Source organism: Piliocolobus tephrosceles, chromosome 6 (genome assembly GCF_002776525.5).
Source record: "Piliocolobus tephrosceles isolate RC106 chromosome 6, ASM277652v3, whole genome shotgun sequence".
In the NCBI taxonomy this organism is placed as follows: Eukaryota; Metazoa; Chordata; class Mammalia; order Primates; family Cercopithecidae; genus Piliocolobus; species Piliocolobus tephrosceles.
The window spans coordinates 39,241,315-39,254,620 of NC_045439.1; the positions used below are offsets into that span (position 1 = coordinate 39,241,315).

The window sequence follows — 13,306 nt, forward strand, 5'->3', positions numbered from 1 at the left end:
CCTCGTGATCTGCCTGCCTTGGCCTCCCAAAATGCTGGGATTACAGGCGTGAGCCACCGCGCCCGGCCTCTGGACACCATCTTTTAATATTAAGTCCTACTAATATTAAGTCCATCTTTTAATATTAAGTCCTACTTGAATTACTTAGCATTCAAGAAATATGCCAGGCTTTCTCTCTCACTACCACCTCTGTGCCTTTTGAGAATGGAATACCTTTTTCTCTTTGTTACGCTTCCTGGTAAATTCCCAGTCACCCCTCAAGACTGAGCAAATTAAATTTCCTTCTATGTTTCTTCCTTCTTCCCATCATTCCCCTCATCCTTCCCATCCTCCCAACACAGAATTAGGCATATCTCAGTGCTGTTGGCACTTTTCTCATACTGCCATCATAGCACTTCTCATTAGAGTGTAATTGTTGAATCATTGTTCCTCCACAGCAAAAGCCTAATTCAACTTTCACAGGTTGATAAATATCTAGGTTGTTTCCAGTTTCCGACTATTATCTGGTTGCTATGAACATCTGCTTTTAAGCTTTTCTGTGGATACGTTTTCATTTCTCTTGGCTATATACCTACAAGTGAAATTGCTGGGTCACAGTACATAGGTACATTAGCTTTAGCAGATACTGCAAACATTTTTCCAAAGTGGTAGTATCAATTTCTATTCCACCAGTGATGTATGAGAGGTTCAGTTGTTCCATAAGTTCACAAACCATACTGACAGTCTTTTAAATTATAATCATAGTCATTCTGGTGTCAGTGTAGGGGTATCTCATGTTTTAATTTGCATTTCTATGTTGGCTAATGATGCCTAATATCTTTTTATTGCTATTGGCCATTTGGATTTCCTCTTTTTTGTGAAGTGACTGTTCTTTGTCAATTTTTTTTAACCAAGTAGTCTTTTTTCTTATTAGTTTCCAAGAGTCCTTTTTTTTTTTTGAGACAGAGTCTCACTCTGTCGCCCAGACTGGAATGCAGTGGCGCAATCTCAGCTCAAAGCAACCTTCGCCTCCCAGGTTCAAGTGATTCTCCTGCCTCAGCCTCCCAAGCAGCTGGTGCATGCCACTACAGCGGCTAATTTTTGTATTTTTTTATTTTTAGTAGAGACTGGGTTTCACCATGTTGGCCAGGCTGGTCTTGAACTCCTGACCTCAAATGATCCACCCGCCTTGGCTTCCCAAAATGCTGGGATTACAGGCGTGAGCCTCCCAAAGTGCTGGGATTACAGACTGCACCCAGGCAACAAGAGTTCTTTATATATTTCATGGACAAGTTTTTGTCATATATGTATTTACACACACACACATATATATACTTCAATATCTCAAAATCAAATACCATTTCTCAGTGTGTTGGCTTTCATTTTTACTCTCTTAAAGGTGTTTATAAGTTCATCTAATGAAGTCCAAGTTCTAAATTTTCTTTATAAAAGTACTATAATATCTTAGGGCTGGGCATGGTGGCTCATGCCTGTAATCCCAGCACTTTGGGAGGTTGAGGGGGTGGATCACGAGGTCAGGAGATCGAGACCATCCTGGCTAACACGGTGAAACCCCATCTCTACTAAAAGTACAAAAAATTAGCCAGGCATGGTGGCGGGCACCTGCAGTCCCAGCTACTCAGGAGGCTGAGGCAGGAGAATGGCGTGAACCCAGGAGGTGAAGCTTACACTGAGCCGAGATCGCGCCACTACACTCCAGGCTGGGCAATACTGCAAGACTCAGTCTCAAAAAAAAAAAAAAAAGCACTATAATATCCAAGAAATTTGGTTTGTGTTTATTAGTAAATATCCTAGATCACCAAAGATTTAATCTAGACTTTAAAATTTGAGGTTTTTATAGGCTTTATTATATGGTACCTAATGTTTAACTGATATTTTAAGCTGCATAAACAAAGAATACTTCTGAATGTTTCACTAAATTTCTTGAGATTTTTTTTAACTTAACCTCACTAGGCTTCAATATTCCGAATATGAAAAAGGGGAGTTGGACTGGTGACTGCTGATACTTTTTTGCAGCTGTAAAGTAAAGGCAATGGGTCCATTTAATCTTTACCATTTTGTTATCAGATTTAACACTCCTCTCTTTGTTGAATTCTGAATATGTGCTTTTTTCACAAGTACTATGTACTGAAAGGGCAACTTCACAGTCATGTACACTCAAGGGAAAACCATTCACATTCTATCACTGAAGACACTACAGATACTGTAAGGATGTCAAAGCAAACTTTCAGAAAATCTCTTTTATCAGTACTTTTAAAATTGTGAACTATCCTATATTCACATATGTGAATATGTGAACTATCCTAAAACTAATATTCGAAAGTGATTTTTTTAAAAGTCCTTTTTAACAACTTCTTTCTTCCCGAGGCATTTACTCTTTAAGCCACTTCTAGTTCTTTGCTTTTCTCAACTCCTAAAACCCTTTAGGCTAAGTTGTTTCTTTTCTCTCTTCTTTCCTCCTTTCCATTGTGTGTGTCAGCTTTTTAAAATTGGAGCAATTCTGATCTCTCTTGCTTCTCTTACTCTCTTCTTCACCTATTGTTGTATTAGCAAAACAAGGACCCAGTAGCCAGCTGGACAAACCTTCCTCCTAATAGGGACAGGAATGATTATAATGATTTATTTTGTATTCTTCCCAACTGGATTTGAAACCAGCTTCACTTGCCTGTGTGCTCTCAAATATGTTATATTTTTACCAAATATATTGATTGGTACTCGTCTTTTCCTTCTATCCTGGAAGTAAGTCCAGAATTGCCTACGTGTGTGAATAGTATAAGATCAAAGTAATGTTATTTCAATCTCTGTAAGAAAAGTAATTTTCAGAAATTTCAGAAAACCATTTAAACCATAAGTAAATATGACAAGTGAGAAAAATATCTCCCTTGGGGACAATTATGTGCTAATCTACAAAGTACCTTCTAATCTATTTTATAGGTTCTGTAGCTCTAGATGTCCTCCCTCCCCAATAGCCCATTTTCTGCTCATGTTGGCATTCAATGAAATACACTCACTTGATGGGATTCCAGAATTATTCATCTTAACAATACCAAAATAACTGAAAGCACTAGAATAATGAAAAACTGTCTACTCCCCAAAACAGGAGAGTTTTATTTATAACCTTAAAATCTTAAATTTAAAAGATGTTTCCATAACAGATTAAACACTGAACACTGGTTAGCATCAGAAACAAGAATTTAAGTCATCATGTTAACAATAAAAACCCTCACAGTATATTAAGATTTAATAATTTGAAATGTCTACAGTTTTTATAGAAGGAAAACTTCAAAATACCTAGACATAATAAATCTTAGAAGTTATATAATGCCTGATTATCAGTTATAATTGTATCTCATCAGTATTCATTATCTCAGTTTATATTAATGTATAATGCTTGAAATTCATAAAACTATACTAAAAACATTAAAAAAATTGCTCTCTAATAATTCAAATATTTGTTACTATCCAAATTTATGATTTTACATAAAAAATTAACTCTCTTCATGGAACAGAGTTCTGACTCTGAAGTAAAATTTTTTTTTTTTAGGATAAAATGCATGTAGTAAACTTTCTGTCACAATACATTATTAACATGTGATTAACAGTAATTAATTCAAACACATCTTATAGTCACATTAGTATTTTCCAATAATCCTGCCTTCCTGCCAGTACTAATTACCTTGTAGACATCAACAAGATGTTTAGAATACATACCTCTTGAGCAAGATCTTGTGCGTTGGAGATAAGAGGAAATGGAGGACTGGCCTTGTTCATGTGTACAGTGATGGCATTGTGTATCTTAAATGCATTCTGAAAATCCTTATTTTGAACAAGTTGTAAAAGCAGTGAAATATCCTCCTGGCTCTGAGAATCTACCAAAGTATGTTGGATATGCTTAAGTGAAGAAAACAAGTCTTCTATTTCTAGTAGGAGAAGAAAAAGGTACCCAAAAGTTAATTGTTTCAGTATTAATTCAACGTGTATTTTCAGAGAAAATTTCTTTGAACCAGTAAGAATTTAAGTTTTCAGAAAAATACCAAAATCTGCATATATTATTGTCAATCATGGTCATTTTATAGGTTTTTAAGTAAAACTTTTTAAAAAAATTACACAACAGAATAACTTATATTTTTACAAAGGTGTTTTAATTATAAAACTAATACACATTCACTATAAAAACAAGTGAGGGGAGGAATGCAAAAATAAATAAAGAAATTTAAAACCACCAATAATCCCATCACCTAGAAATATTTTTTTCTTAACATCCTATTTCAACAGTACATTGTAAATGTTTTCCCATATCACTAGTCTTTTTAAATATTTAATAATTCATGATACTCTATTACATGGCTAAACGATAATTTATAGTAACCATTAAAGTTCAACATTTAGATTGCTTCCAATTTTTTGCTACCATAAAAACAAGCATTTCAGTACATAATAATCAGTGGTACATATAAATTTGTCTGAGATTCTGATGTCTTCATAAAGTAAGTCCCAGAAATATAACTTTTAGATAAGATTCTGACATTTTTTAAAAAGTCAAACAGCTTTTCTAGGGAGGCTTTACTAATTTGCATTCCATTAACAATATTTTCAGAACTATTTGATATTATTATTTTTTAAATCTTCCATTTATTTGACTAGTAAAGAAGTTAAGGTTTATTCATATTTACCAGGCACTTCTTTTGTGGTCTATAAAACGCTAATGAATATGTGAGTTTCCTAAAGTTGTACTGAAAGTTGTGGGCATATGTATGTGTATTGTGTCTGCCTGTTAGTGTGCATACATAGCACAAGCATTTTTCTGGAAAATGTTACTCCAAAATGGTTAAGAAGCACTGGTAGACCAGGCACAGTGGCTCACGCCTGTAATCCCAGCACTCTGGGAGGCCCAGGTGGGTAGATCATGAGGTCAGGAGTTCGAGACCAGCCTGGCCAAGATGGTGAAACCCCATCTCTACTAAAAATACAAAAATTAGCCGGGCACAGTGGCGGGCGCCTATAATCTCAGCTACTCGGGAGGTGAGACAGGAGAATCATTTGAACCCGGGAGGCGGAGGTTGCAGTGAGCCAAGATCACACCATTGCACTCTCGCCTGGGCAACAGAGCAAGGCTCCATCTCAAAAAAAGAAAAAAAGCAGCACTAGTAGTCTCTTCCCTGCTCCCAAATAGGCTGTGTGAGTGTATGTGTGCTTGCACATATACTAGGTCATATTTGTTGGGAATCGTTTTCCAATATTTCCATTTATCTCTTAATTATATTTGTGGTTGCTCTTATTATAGAATTTGTCAACTCTGACCCCCCGCTTTTCCTTTGTGATTTCTTTCACTGTTTTCTATGCTTATAAACTTCTTGTAGGTCATTTTTTAAAAAAAGTATCTAGATTTCTTCTAGCTTCTTATAATTTCTACTTTATTTAACTTCTATTTAATTTTAATTCATCTAGAATTTATTTTGACATAGATCTGAAAAAATTTAACTTTATTTTTCTTCCAAATAACCAATGATTCTAGTACCATTTATTAAATAATCATTCCTGGCCAGGCGCAGTGGCTCAGGTCTGTAATCCCAGCACTTGGGGAAGCTGAAGCGGGTGGATTGCTTGAGTCTAGGAGGTCGAGACCAGCCTGGGCAACATGGTGAAGCCGCGTCTCCACTAAAAAAATACAAAAAATGTCTAGGCACAGTGGCTCACACCTGTGTTCCCAGCACTTTGGGAGGCTGAGGTGGACAGATTGCTTGAGTTCAGCAGTTTGAGACCAGCCTGGGCAACATGGTGAGACCCTGTCTTTTTTTAAAATAACAATAATTTTTAAAAATACAAAATATTAGCCAGGCATTGTGGTATGTGCCTTAGTCCCAGCTACTCATGAGGCTGAGGTGGGAGAATCCACTGGGGCCATGATCACTATACTGCACTGTAGCCTGGAAAACTGAGAGAGACCTCATCAAATAATCATTTCTTTTCCACTGATTTATAAGGCCACTAAATTCTTACACATATCAGAGTCTGTCTTTATTTCACTGGTCTATCAGAACTATACTGTTTTATTAGACTAGCATTATAATGTTTGTTCATATTAATATGACAAGTACCTGATCTTTCTTTAAGTTTCTTGACTATTGTAAATTGGTTATAAGTCACTTTTTTCAAGTTACCTCCCATTCCCTCTTTCCTAGTCTTCCAGTAAGAAAAGTCCTATTGAGATTTTGACTAAAATTAAACCTGTAAATGAGTCTAGGAAAAACTTAAGAGCACATACTAGGACTTATACAGTCAAAGACATAGTATAAAAAAGACATGGAAGCCGGGCACAGTGGCTCAAGCCTGTAACCCCAGCACTTTGGGAAGCCGAGGCAGGCGGATCACGAGGTCAGGAGATCAAGACCATCCTGGCTAATATGGCGAAACCCCGTCTCTACTAAAAATACAAAAAAATTAGCCAGGTGTGGTGGCGGGTGCCTGTAGTCCCAGCTACTCAGGAGGCTGAGGCAGGAGAATGGCGTGAACCCCGGAGGTGGAGCTTGCAGTGAGCCAAGATAGCGCCACTGCACTACAGCCTGGGTGACAGAGCAAGGCTCCGTCTCAAACAAACAAACAAACAAACAAACAAACCAAAAAGACATGGAAAAAAATCTTCCCAATGTGTCTTTTTGTCAGTTCTCTTCTTATAAGGTCTGCAGAAACACCACTGACTTTTATTTATCTTGTATCCCACAATTTGAAGAGCAGTTAAATTTTTAAATAGATTTTAACAGCTCTTCGGTTGATTCTTGAGGTTCCCTATCTTTCCTGCCCCAAATCAAAACAACTTGAGTCTTCCGTTTAAACATATATATATTTAGTCTTATTTTATATATATAGTTGTCCCTTGGTATCAGTGGGATTGGTTCCAAGACCTCCCACAGATAGCAAAATTTGCAGATGCTCAACTCCCTTATATAAAATGGTGTAGAATTTGCATATAAGGTATACACATCCCCCAGTTACCTAAAATCAGCTCTAGATTACTTATAATACTTAATACAATGTAAATAGCTGTTATATTGTATTGTTCAGAGAATAATGACAGGGAAAAAAAGTCTTTTTTATAAAGACTTAAAAGGTTTAAAAGTCGGCCACATGCAACGGTGGCTCATGCCTGTAATCCCAGCACTTTGGGAGGCTTTGGCAGGTGGATCACATGAAGTCAGGAGTTTGAGACCAGGCTGGCCAACAAGATGAAACTCCATTTCTACTAAAAAAAAAAAAATACAAAAAATTAGCCAGGTATGGTGGCATGCTCCTGTAGTCCCAGCTACTTTGGAGGCTGAGGCAGGAGAATCACTTGAACCCAGGTGGCGGAGGTTGCAGTGACCCAATATCATGCCACTGCACTCTAGCCTGGATGACAGAGCGAGACCCTGTTTCAAAAAAAAAAAAAAAAAAAAAAAGGAAATAAAGAAAATAAAACTGTTTTCCTTGTCATTATTCTCTAAACATACATATATGTATGGTCATCAGTAGTTTAAAATGAAGAAAAATTTTGGCAAAAAATTTAAAAGTCAAAACTGTCATTAGAATGACATAAGAAGCTGTGGCCCAGAGCTAGATAAGAGCTAAGGGATAGCCAGAATTTAACCATAAGCTAATATTAAGAATAGATAGAAAGAATATAAAATGTCAGATTCCATCACATACAATGAGGTTACCAAAGAATTCCCTAAGAGATTAAATAATTCAACAGCCTTAAAGTATCTTAAAAGCAAAACAGGAAAACATTTAAATATCTTACAAGAAAAACAATTTTCTTTGTAGAGATGGAGTCTATAACTTCTGGCATCAAGAAATCTTCCTGCCTCGTCCTCCCAAAGCGCTAGGATTACAGGTGTGAGCCATACCTTTCAAGGCCTTTAGTAATTGTTAAAAGGGCCTCATGGCCGGGAGCAATGGGTCATGCCTGTAATCCGAGAACTTTGGGAGGCTCAGGAGGACAGATCACCTGAGGTCAGGAGTTTGAGACCAGTCTGGCGAACATGGTAAAACCCCAACTCTACTAAAAATACAAATAAATTAGCAGGGCATGGTGGTGCATGCCTGAAGTCCCAGCTACTTGGGAGGCTGAGGCAGAAGAATCGCTTGAACCTCGGAGGCAGAAGTTGCAGTGAGCCAAGATCGCACCACTGCACTCCAGCCTGGTGACAGAGTGAGACTCCGTCTCAAAGAAAAATGAAAGAAAAAAAAGGGCCCCAGCATGGCTGTTAGGGTATTGTACAAGACTGAGAGCCTCAGATTTCACCAATGACTGAAATCAATAAGCAGCCTTAGACAGCCCAGAAGGTAACTGTATCCCTACTGGGTCTCTTCAACCTCAGGGGAATTTAAATTTTTTAAGGCCAAGGAGTTTCTGCATAATCTCTCCTATGTACCAAAGCCACTCAAAAGGATACTAAAATACCGACATTATTTTAAAAATTACCTGTACTTCTACCTTTTGGCTATTAACTACTGGTATTATTTTGCTATGCCATGTAGCCTTTCAAACTTTTAAAATGCTAGTCTAACCATACAGATGACACTGTAAATGTTGTTTTGCAACCTGTTTTCCAATTCCTTAGAATAAATTTCTAGGATAAAATTATTAATCAGATAATAAAAACATTTAACACTTTGATACATACTGCCAAGCTGCCTTCTGGATTTGTACCAATTCATATCCCTATCAGCAATGCACATGAATGTCTGTTTTCACAAACACACACCAATTTAAGAATTATCAATCTTTTAATTTTTGGTGATCTGGTATGACTGAACATATTTTTACAGGTTATAGCCATTTGAATTTCTTCTTTCATCCATTTTATCTTTTGCCCATTTTTCTACTAGAGTGCTTTTTATAACTAGAATTTAACTGATATCCCTGTAGTCTTAACTATAACATACTTAATACAGTTTCATCCTTTTTTCTTATAGCAGAACAATGGCTTTTAATCCAATATATTTATGAAAAAAAGCTAAGGAAATGTAAAAGACCTATTTTGCCACAGTTCTAATTTAATCATAACCAGAATCTCCAGTGCCTTTTTTTTTTTTTTTGGAGATAGGGTTTCACTCTGTCACCCTGCTAGAGTTCAGTGGTGTGAACACGGCTCACTGCAGCCTTGAGCTCCTGGGCTCAAGTGATCCTTCCCACCTCACCCTCCGCAGTAGCTGGGACTACAGGTGCATAACACCACACACGACTAATTCTTTTGCATTTTTTGTAGAGACAAGATTTCACTGCCACCCAAGCTGGTCTCGAACTCCTGGACTCAAGTGATTCACCCACCTTGGCCTCCCAAAGTGCTGAGATTATAGGCGTGAGCCACCACGCCCAACCATAAAGGGTACATTTTTAAAAGCACTTCACAAGTATGTATTAATTCAAGAACTTTTTTTTTTTTTGAGACCAGGTTTCTCTCTGTCACCAGGCTGGAGTACAGTGGTGCAATCAGAATTCACTGCAGCCTCGACTTCTCAGGTTCCAGTGATTCTCCCACCTAGCCTCCAAGTAGCTAGGACCACAGTTGCATTCCACCACACCTGGCTATTTTTGTATTTTTTTGGTAGAGATGGAGTTCTGCCAGGTTGCCCATGCTGATCTACAACTCCTGAGCTCAAGCGATCCACCCACCTCGGCCTCCCAAACTGCTAGGATTATAGGCATGAGCCACCACGCTCAGCTAAGAACAGTTAATTTTCCACCCACTCAAAGAAAAGTTCCATTCTTTCATGGATATATCTGTTACTTAAAACAAAAATCCACCTAAGTTTTTCAACATTCTATACAATTCTGCAGGGAATTTTAAAAATCCATTCAGATGTAACTAAATCAGTTCTGTCAAGTACACTCTTCCATAATAAAGATGAAGACACGGCCGGGTGCGGTGGCTCAAGCCTGTAATCCCAGCACTTTGGGAGGCCGAGACGGGTGGATCGCAAGGTCAAGAGATTGAGACCATCCTGGCTAACACGGCGAAACCCCGTCTCTACTAAAAAATACAAAAAAAACTAGCCGGGCGAGTTGGCGGGCGCCTGTAGTCCCAGCTACTCGGGAGGCTGAGGCAGGAGAATGGCGTGAACCCGGTAGGCGGAGCTTGCAGTGAGCTGAGATCCGGCCACTGCACTCCAGCCTGGGCGACAGAGCGAGACTCCGTCTCAAAAAAAAAAGATGAAGACACAGAGACAACAAAGAGAGGACAGAGGACAGAGAGAAGAAATTCCCTTCCCCAATCCCAGACAAGACAACAGACACAAGAAGGAACCACATGGACAGAGAAATAGAGAGAAATGAAGAACCATAAGGCTAGTGAGAAAGTCTGACATATGTGCTAGGTTGGGAGTGGACAAGGAAGTAAGCACTTAAGGCGGGATGGAGGCAAGAGAAGGTAGAGGCAGGCATAGCAAATCTAGCTTTGGTAATAAATTCAAGCCTGTAACAAATTTCCTACAAGGAATTTCTTTATATCTAGTTTAAATTATTTGCCCTGTAGTTGGACCTATTTTCTCTTACCTGATTTTTCAGTAGAAATTAAGTTCCCATCTTCTCTAATATTTCATGCAACACTTAACTCTTGATTATTTAAAAGAGAGAATATATTATTCTAAAGTGAGGAAATTCACTTACATTTGGCTTTGGGATACAACTAATCAGATAAATACAAACATATACATTGGTCCACAAATCCACCCTCGTAAAATCTGTCCTCCCTCCTTGCCCTCTCCTGGCAGTCTAAAATGTAAAAGAATGAAGACTGTGAAATAGGCAACAGAAAGCAATCACCAAGAGTTACTTTATCAGAAAATCCTACTTTCCAATGCCTAGAACTGTGGGTAGCCATGTGAAAATTTTTTGGTTATAAGGGTAAACATTAAAATTACCTAAGGAGGCCGGGCGCAGTGGCTCATTCCTGTAATCCTAGCACTTTGAGGGGCCGAGGCGGCTGGATCATGAGATCAGGAGATCGAGACCATCCTGCCTAACACGGTGAAACCCTGTCTCTACTAAAAATACAAAAATATTAGCCGGGCGTGATGGCGGGTACCCGTAGTCCCAGAGTCCCAGCTACTCGGGAGGCTGAGGCATAAGAATGGCGTGAACCCGGGAGGCGGAGCTTGCAGTGAGCCGAGATCATGCCACTGTACTTCAGCCTGGGCGACAGAGCAAGACTCCATCTCAAAAAAAGAAAAATTACCCAAGGAATCTCCATCTGGATTGGCATCATTTATTTTTATATATTACTCTTATTTGCCCCATATTAAAACAGATAGCTTCTAGGGACCTATAGCCAGCATTAAGCTTCTCCACTTCATCGTGTAATTCTGATTCTTTTAACCTGTCCTCAGAAATTTCAACTCCAACCAACTTCATGACTTTTTTCTGAAATTTTTAAGATTTCTTTTCCTCTAAACTAGAGGGTCAAATATGATACTCAGATGGGAAACTTAGTATTACTAAGTAGGAGGAAATTACATCAGTTTCCAGTATATCTACCTGTGGAATTAAAATTGCAGTGGCTCATGCCTGTAATCCTAACACTTTGGAAGGCCAAGGTGGGAGGATCGCTTGAGGCCAGGAGGTCAAGACCAGCCTGGGCAACATAGTGAGACCCCATCTCTACAAAAAAAAAAAATTAAAAAAAAATTTTTTTTAACCTAGATGAATGGAAAAACAAGATGTGGCATATTGGTACAGTGGAATATTAATTCATCCATAAAAAAGAAATGAAGTACTGATTCATGCTACAATATGGATGAACCCTGAAAACGTAATGGTAAGTGAAAAGAGGCCAGTCACAAAAGAGCCTATTTATGTAATTTCATTCATATAAAATGTCTAGAATAAGCAAATCCAAAAAGACAAAGTATATTCGTGGTTGTCAGGGGCCAGGTGGTGGAGAGAATAGGGAGTGACCATTAATGGCTACATATTTTGGAATTATATAGTAGTGATGGCTGCACAACCTTGGTTTTTTTGTTTGTTTGTTTTTTTAGCACTGCAGCCTCAATCTCCTGGGCTCAAAAAATCCTCTTGCCTTAGCCTCCCTAGTAGCTGGGACTACAAAAGCATGCCACCATGCCCAGCTGATGTGTGTGTGTGTTTTCTGTGTTTGTTTGTTTGTTTTAAGTGACAGGGTCTATGTTGCCCAAGCTGGTCTCAAACTCCTGGGCTCAAGAGATCCTCCTGCCTCTGCCTCCAAAGATGCTACTAATACAGGCGTGAACCACCATGCCTGCCTGCACAACCTTGTGAGTATACTAAAAACTAATGAATTCTACAGTTTAAAAGACAAAATTTTATGGTATGTGAATTATATCTTAATAAAGCTGTTATTTTAAAAATGAAATAAGAAATTAGTAGTTAAGATCCACAGTAGTTAGATGATCTCTCTGTAGTTTCTGGTTCTCACAAAAATTAAATTTCATTCAAACCTGTAGTGTGCCATTGACTCAAATGCTTTTTCCATTTGGTCCTCAAGAAAATCCTGAAACTGAGGCTCAGAAAAATTAAGTAACACGCCCAATGTTAATAGCAATTCAGTAACTTAAAAAGTATTTAAACTCAGTTTTGACTCTAATATCCCTGCACTTTCCAATATGCAGCTACCTCATACATTTCTGAATATGCCGTAAGATAACGAAGCAAATCTCTGCAGGCAGAAATAAGCTTTAAAACCTACTACTGATTAATAAGTGGAGTGAAGTTTTAACATATTATGTCAAAGACTGAATGATGTAACAGTTACTTTTCTATAGAATTACGTGTATTTAATAAACAAAATTTACATGACTATACATATACTCTAATGAATTTTTACATCTTTAGGTCTAATTTTAGCAGCTTGACTAAATCACAGAATTCTCAAATGATCCCAACACTTCAAACATTAAATCTATTGACAACAGATTTAATTATTTCATTTCCAGGAAGGTAAAAAAATTCCCTGAAGGAATGGCTAATAACATTTATTTGGAAATATCTATAACAATAGCTAAACAAAAATTTGATAGTAAAAATAATTAACTTCTCAGAAGCAGGTTGAACTAAAACTCAGGATTTACTGGCACTGGGATTTTGTCTGTTGGCTTGAAATACATTTTATCTTAAAGCCAACCTTTAAAAAAGTTTACAATCACACAAAATTCCAGTATGCCCCATGAAAAATCAAAAGCCAGTTAAATGCCAGAATGAAATGTGAAAGAGCTATTTTACTTTAAAATGTCAATAATCTTTTGACTTCATAGTTTGAACATCCAGAGACATCTGGCAAAAAATATGCAGATA

At 37.8% G+C, this 13,306-nt stretch overlaps 1 protein-coding gene across 3 annotated transcripts in view; it reads right to left on the reverse strand.

Annotated features, from left to right (window-relative positions):
* The window catches only part of MPP5 (membrane palmitoylated protein 5), a 95,592-nt gene that overhangs the window by 36,070 nt on the left and 46,216 nt on the right, over positions 1-13,306 (reverse strand). For all 3 annotated transcript variants that reach the window (XM_026456012.1, XM_026456011.1, XM_026456006.1), the window contains exon 4: positions 3,712-3,920. In XM_026456012.1, coding sequence (XP_026311797.1) covers positions 3,712-3,920 — 209 coding nt within the window. The remainder of the gene's footprint in view (positions 1-3,711; positions 3,921-13,306) is intronic.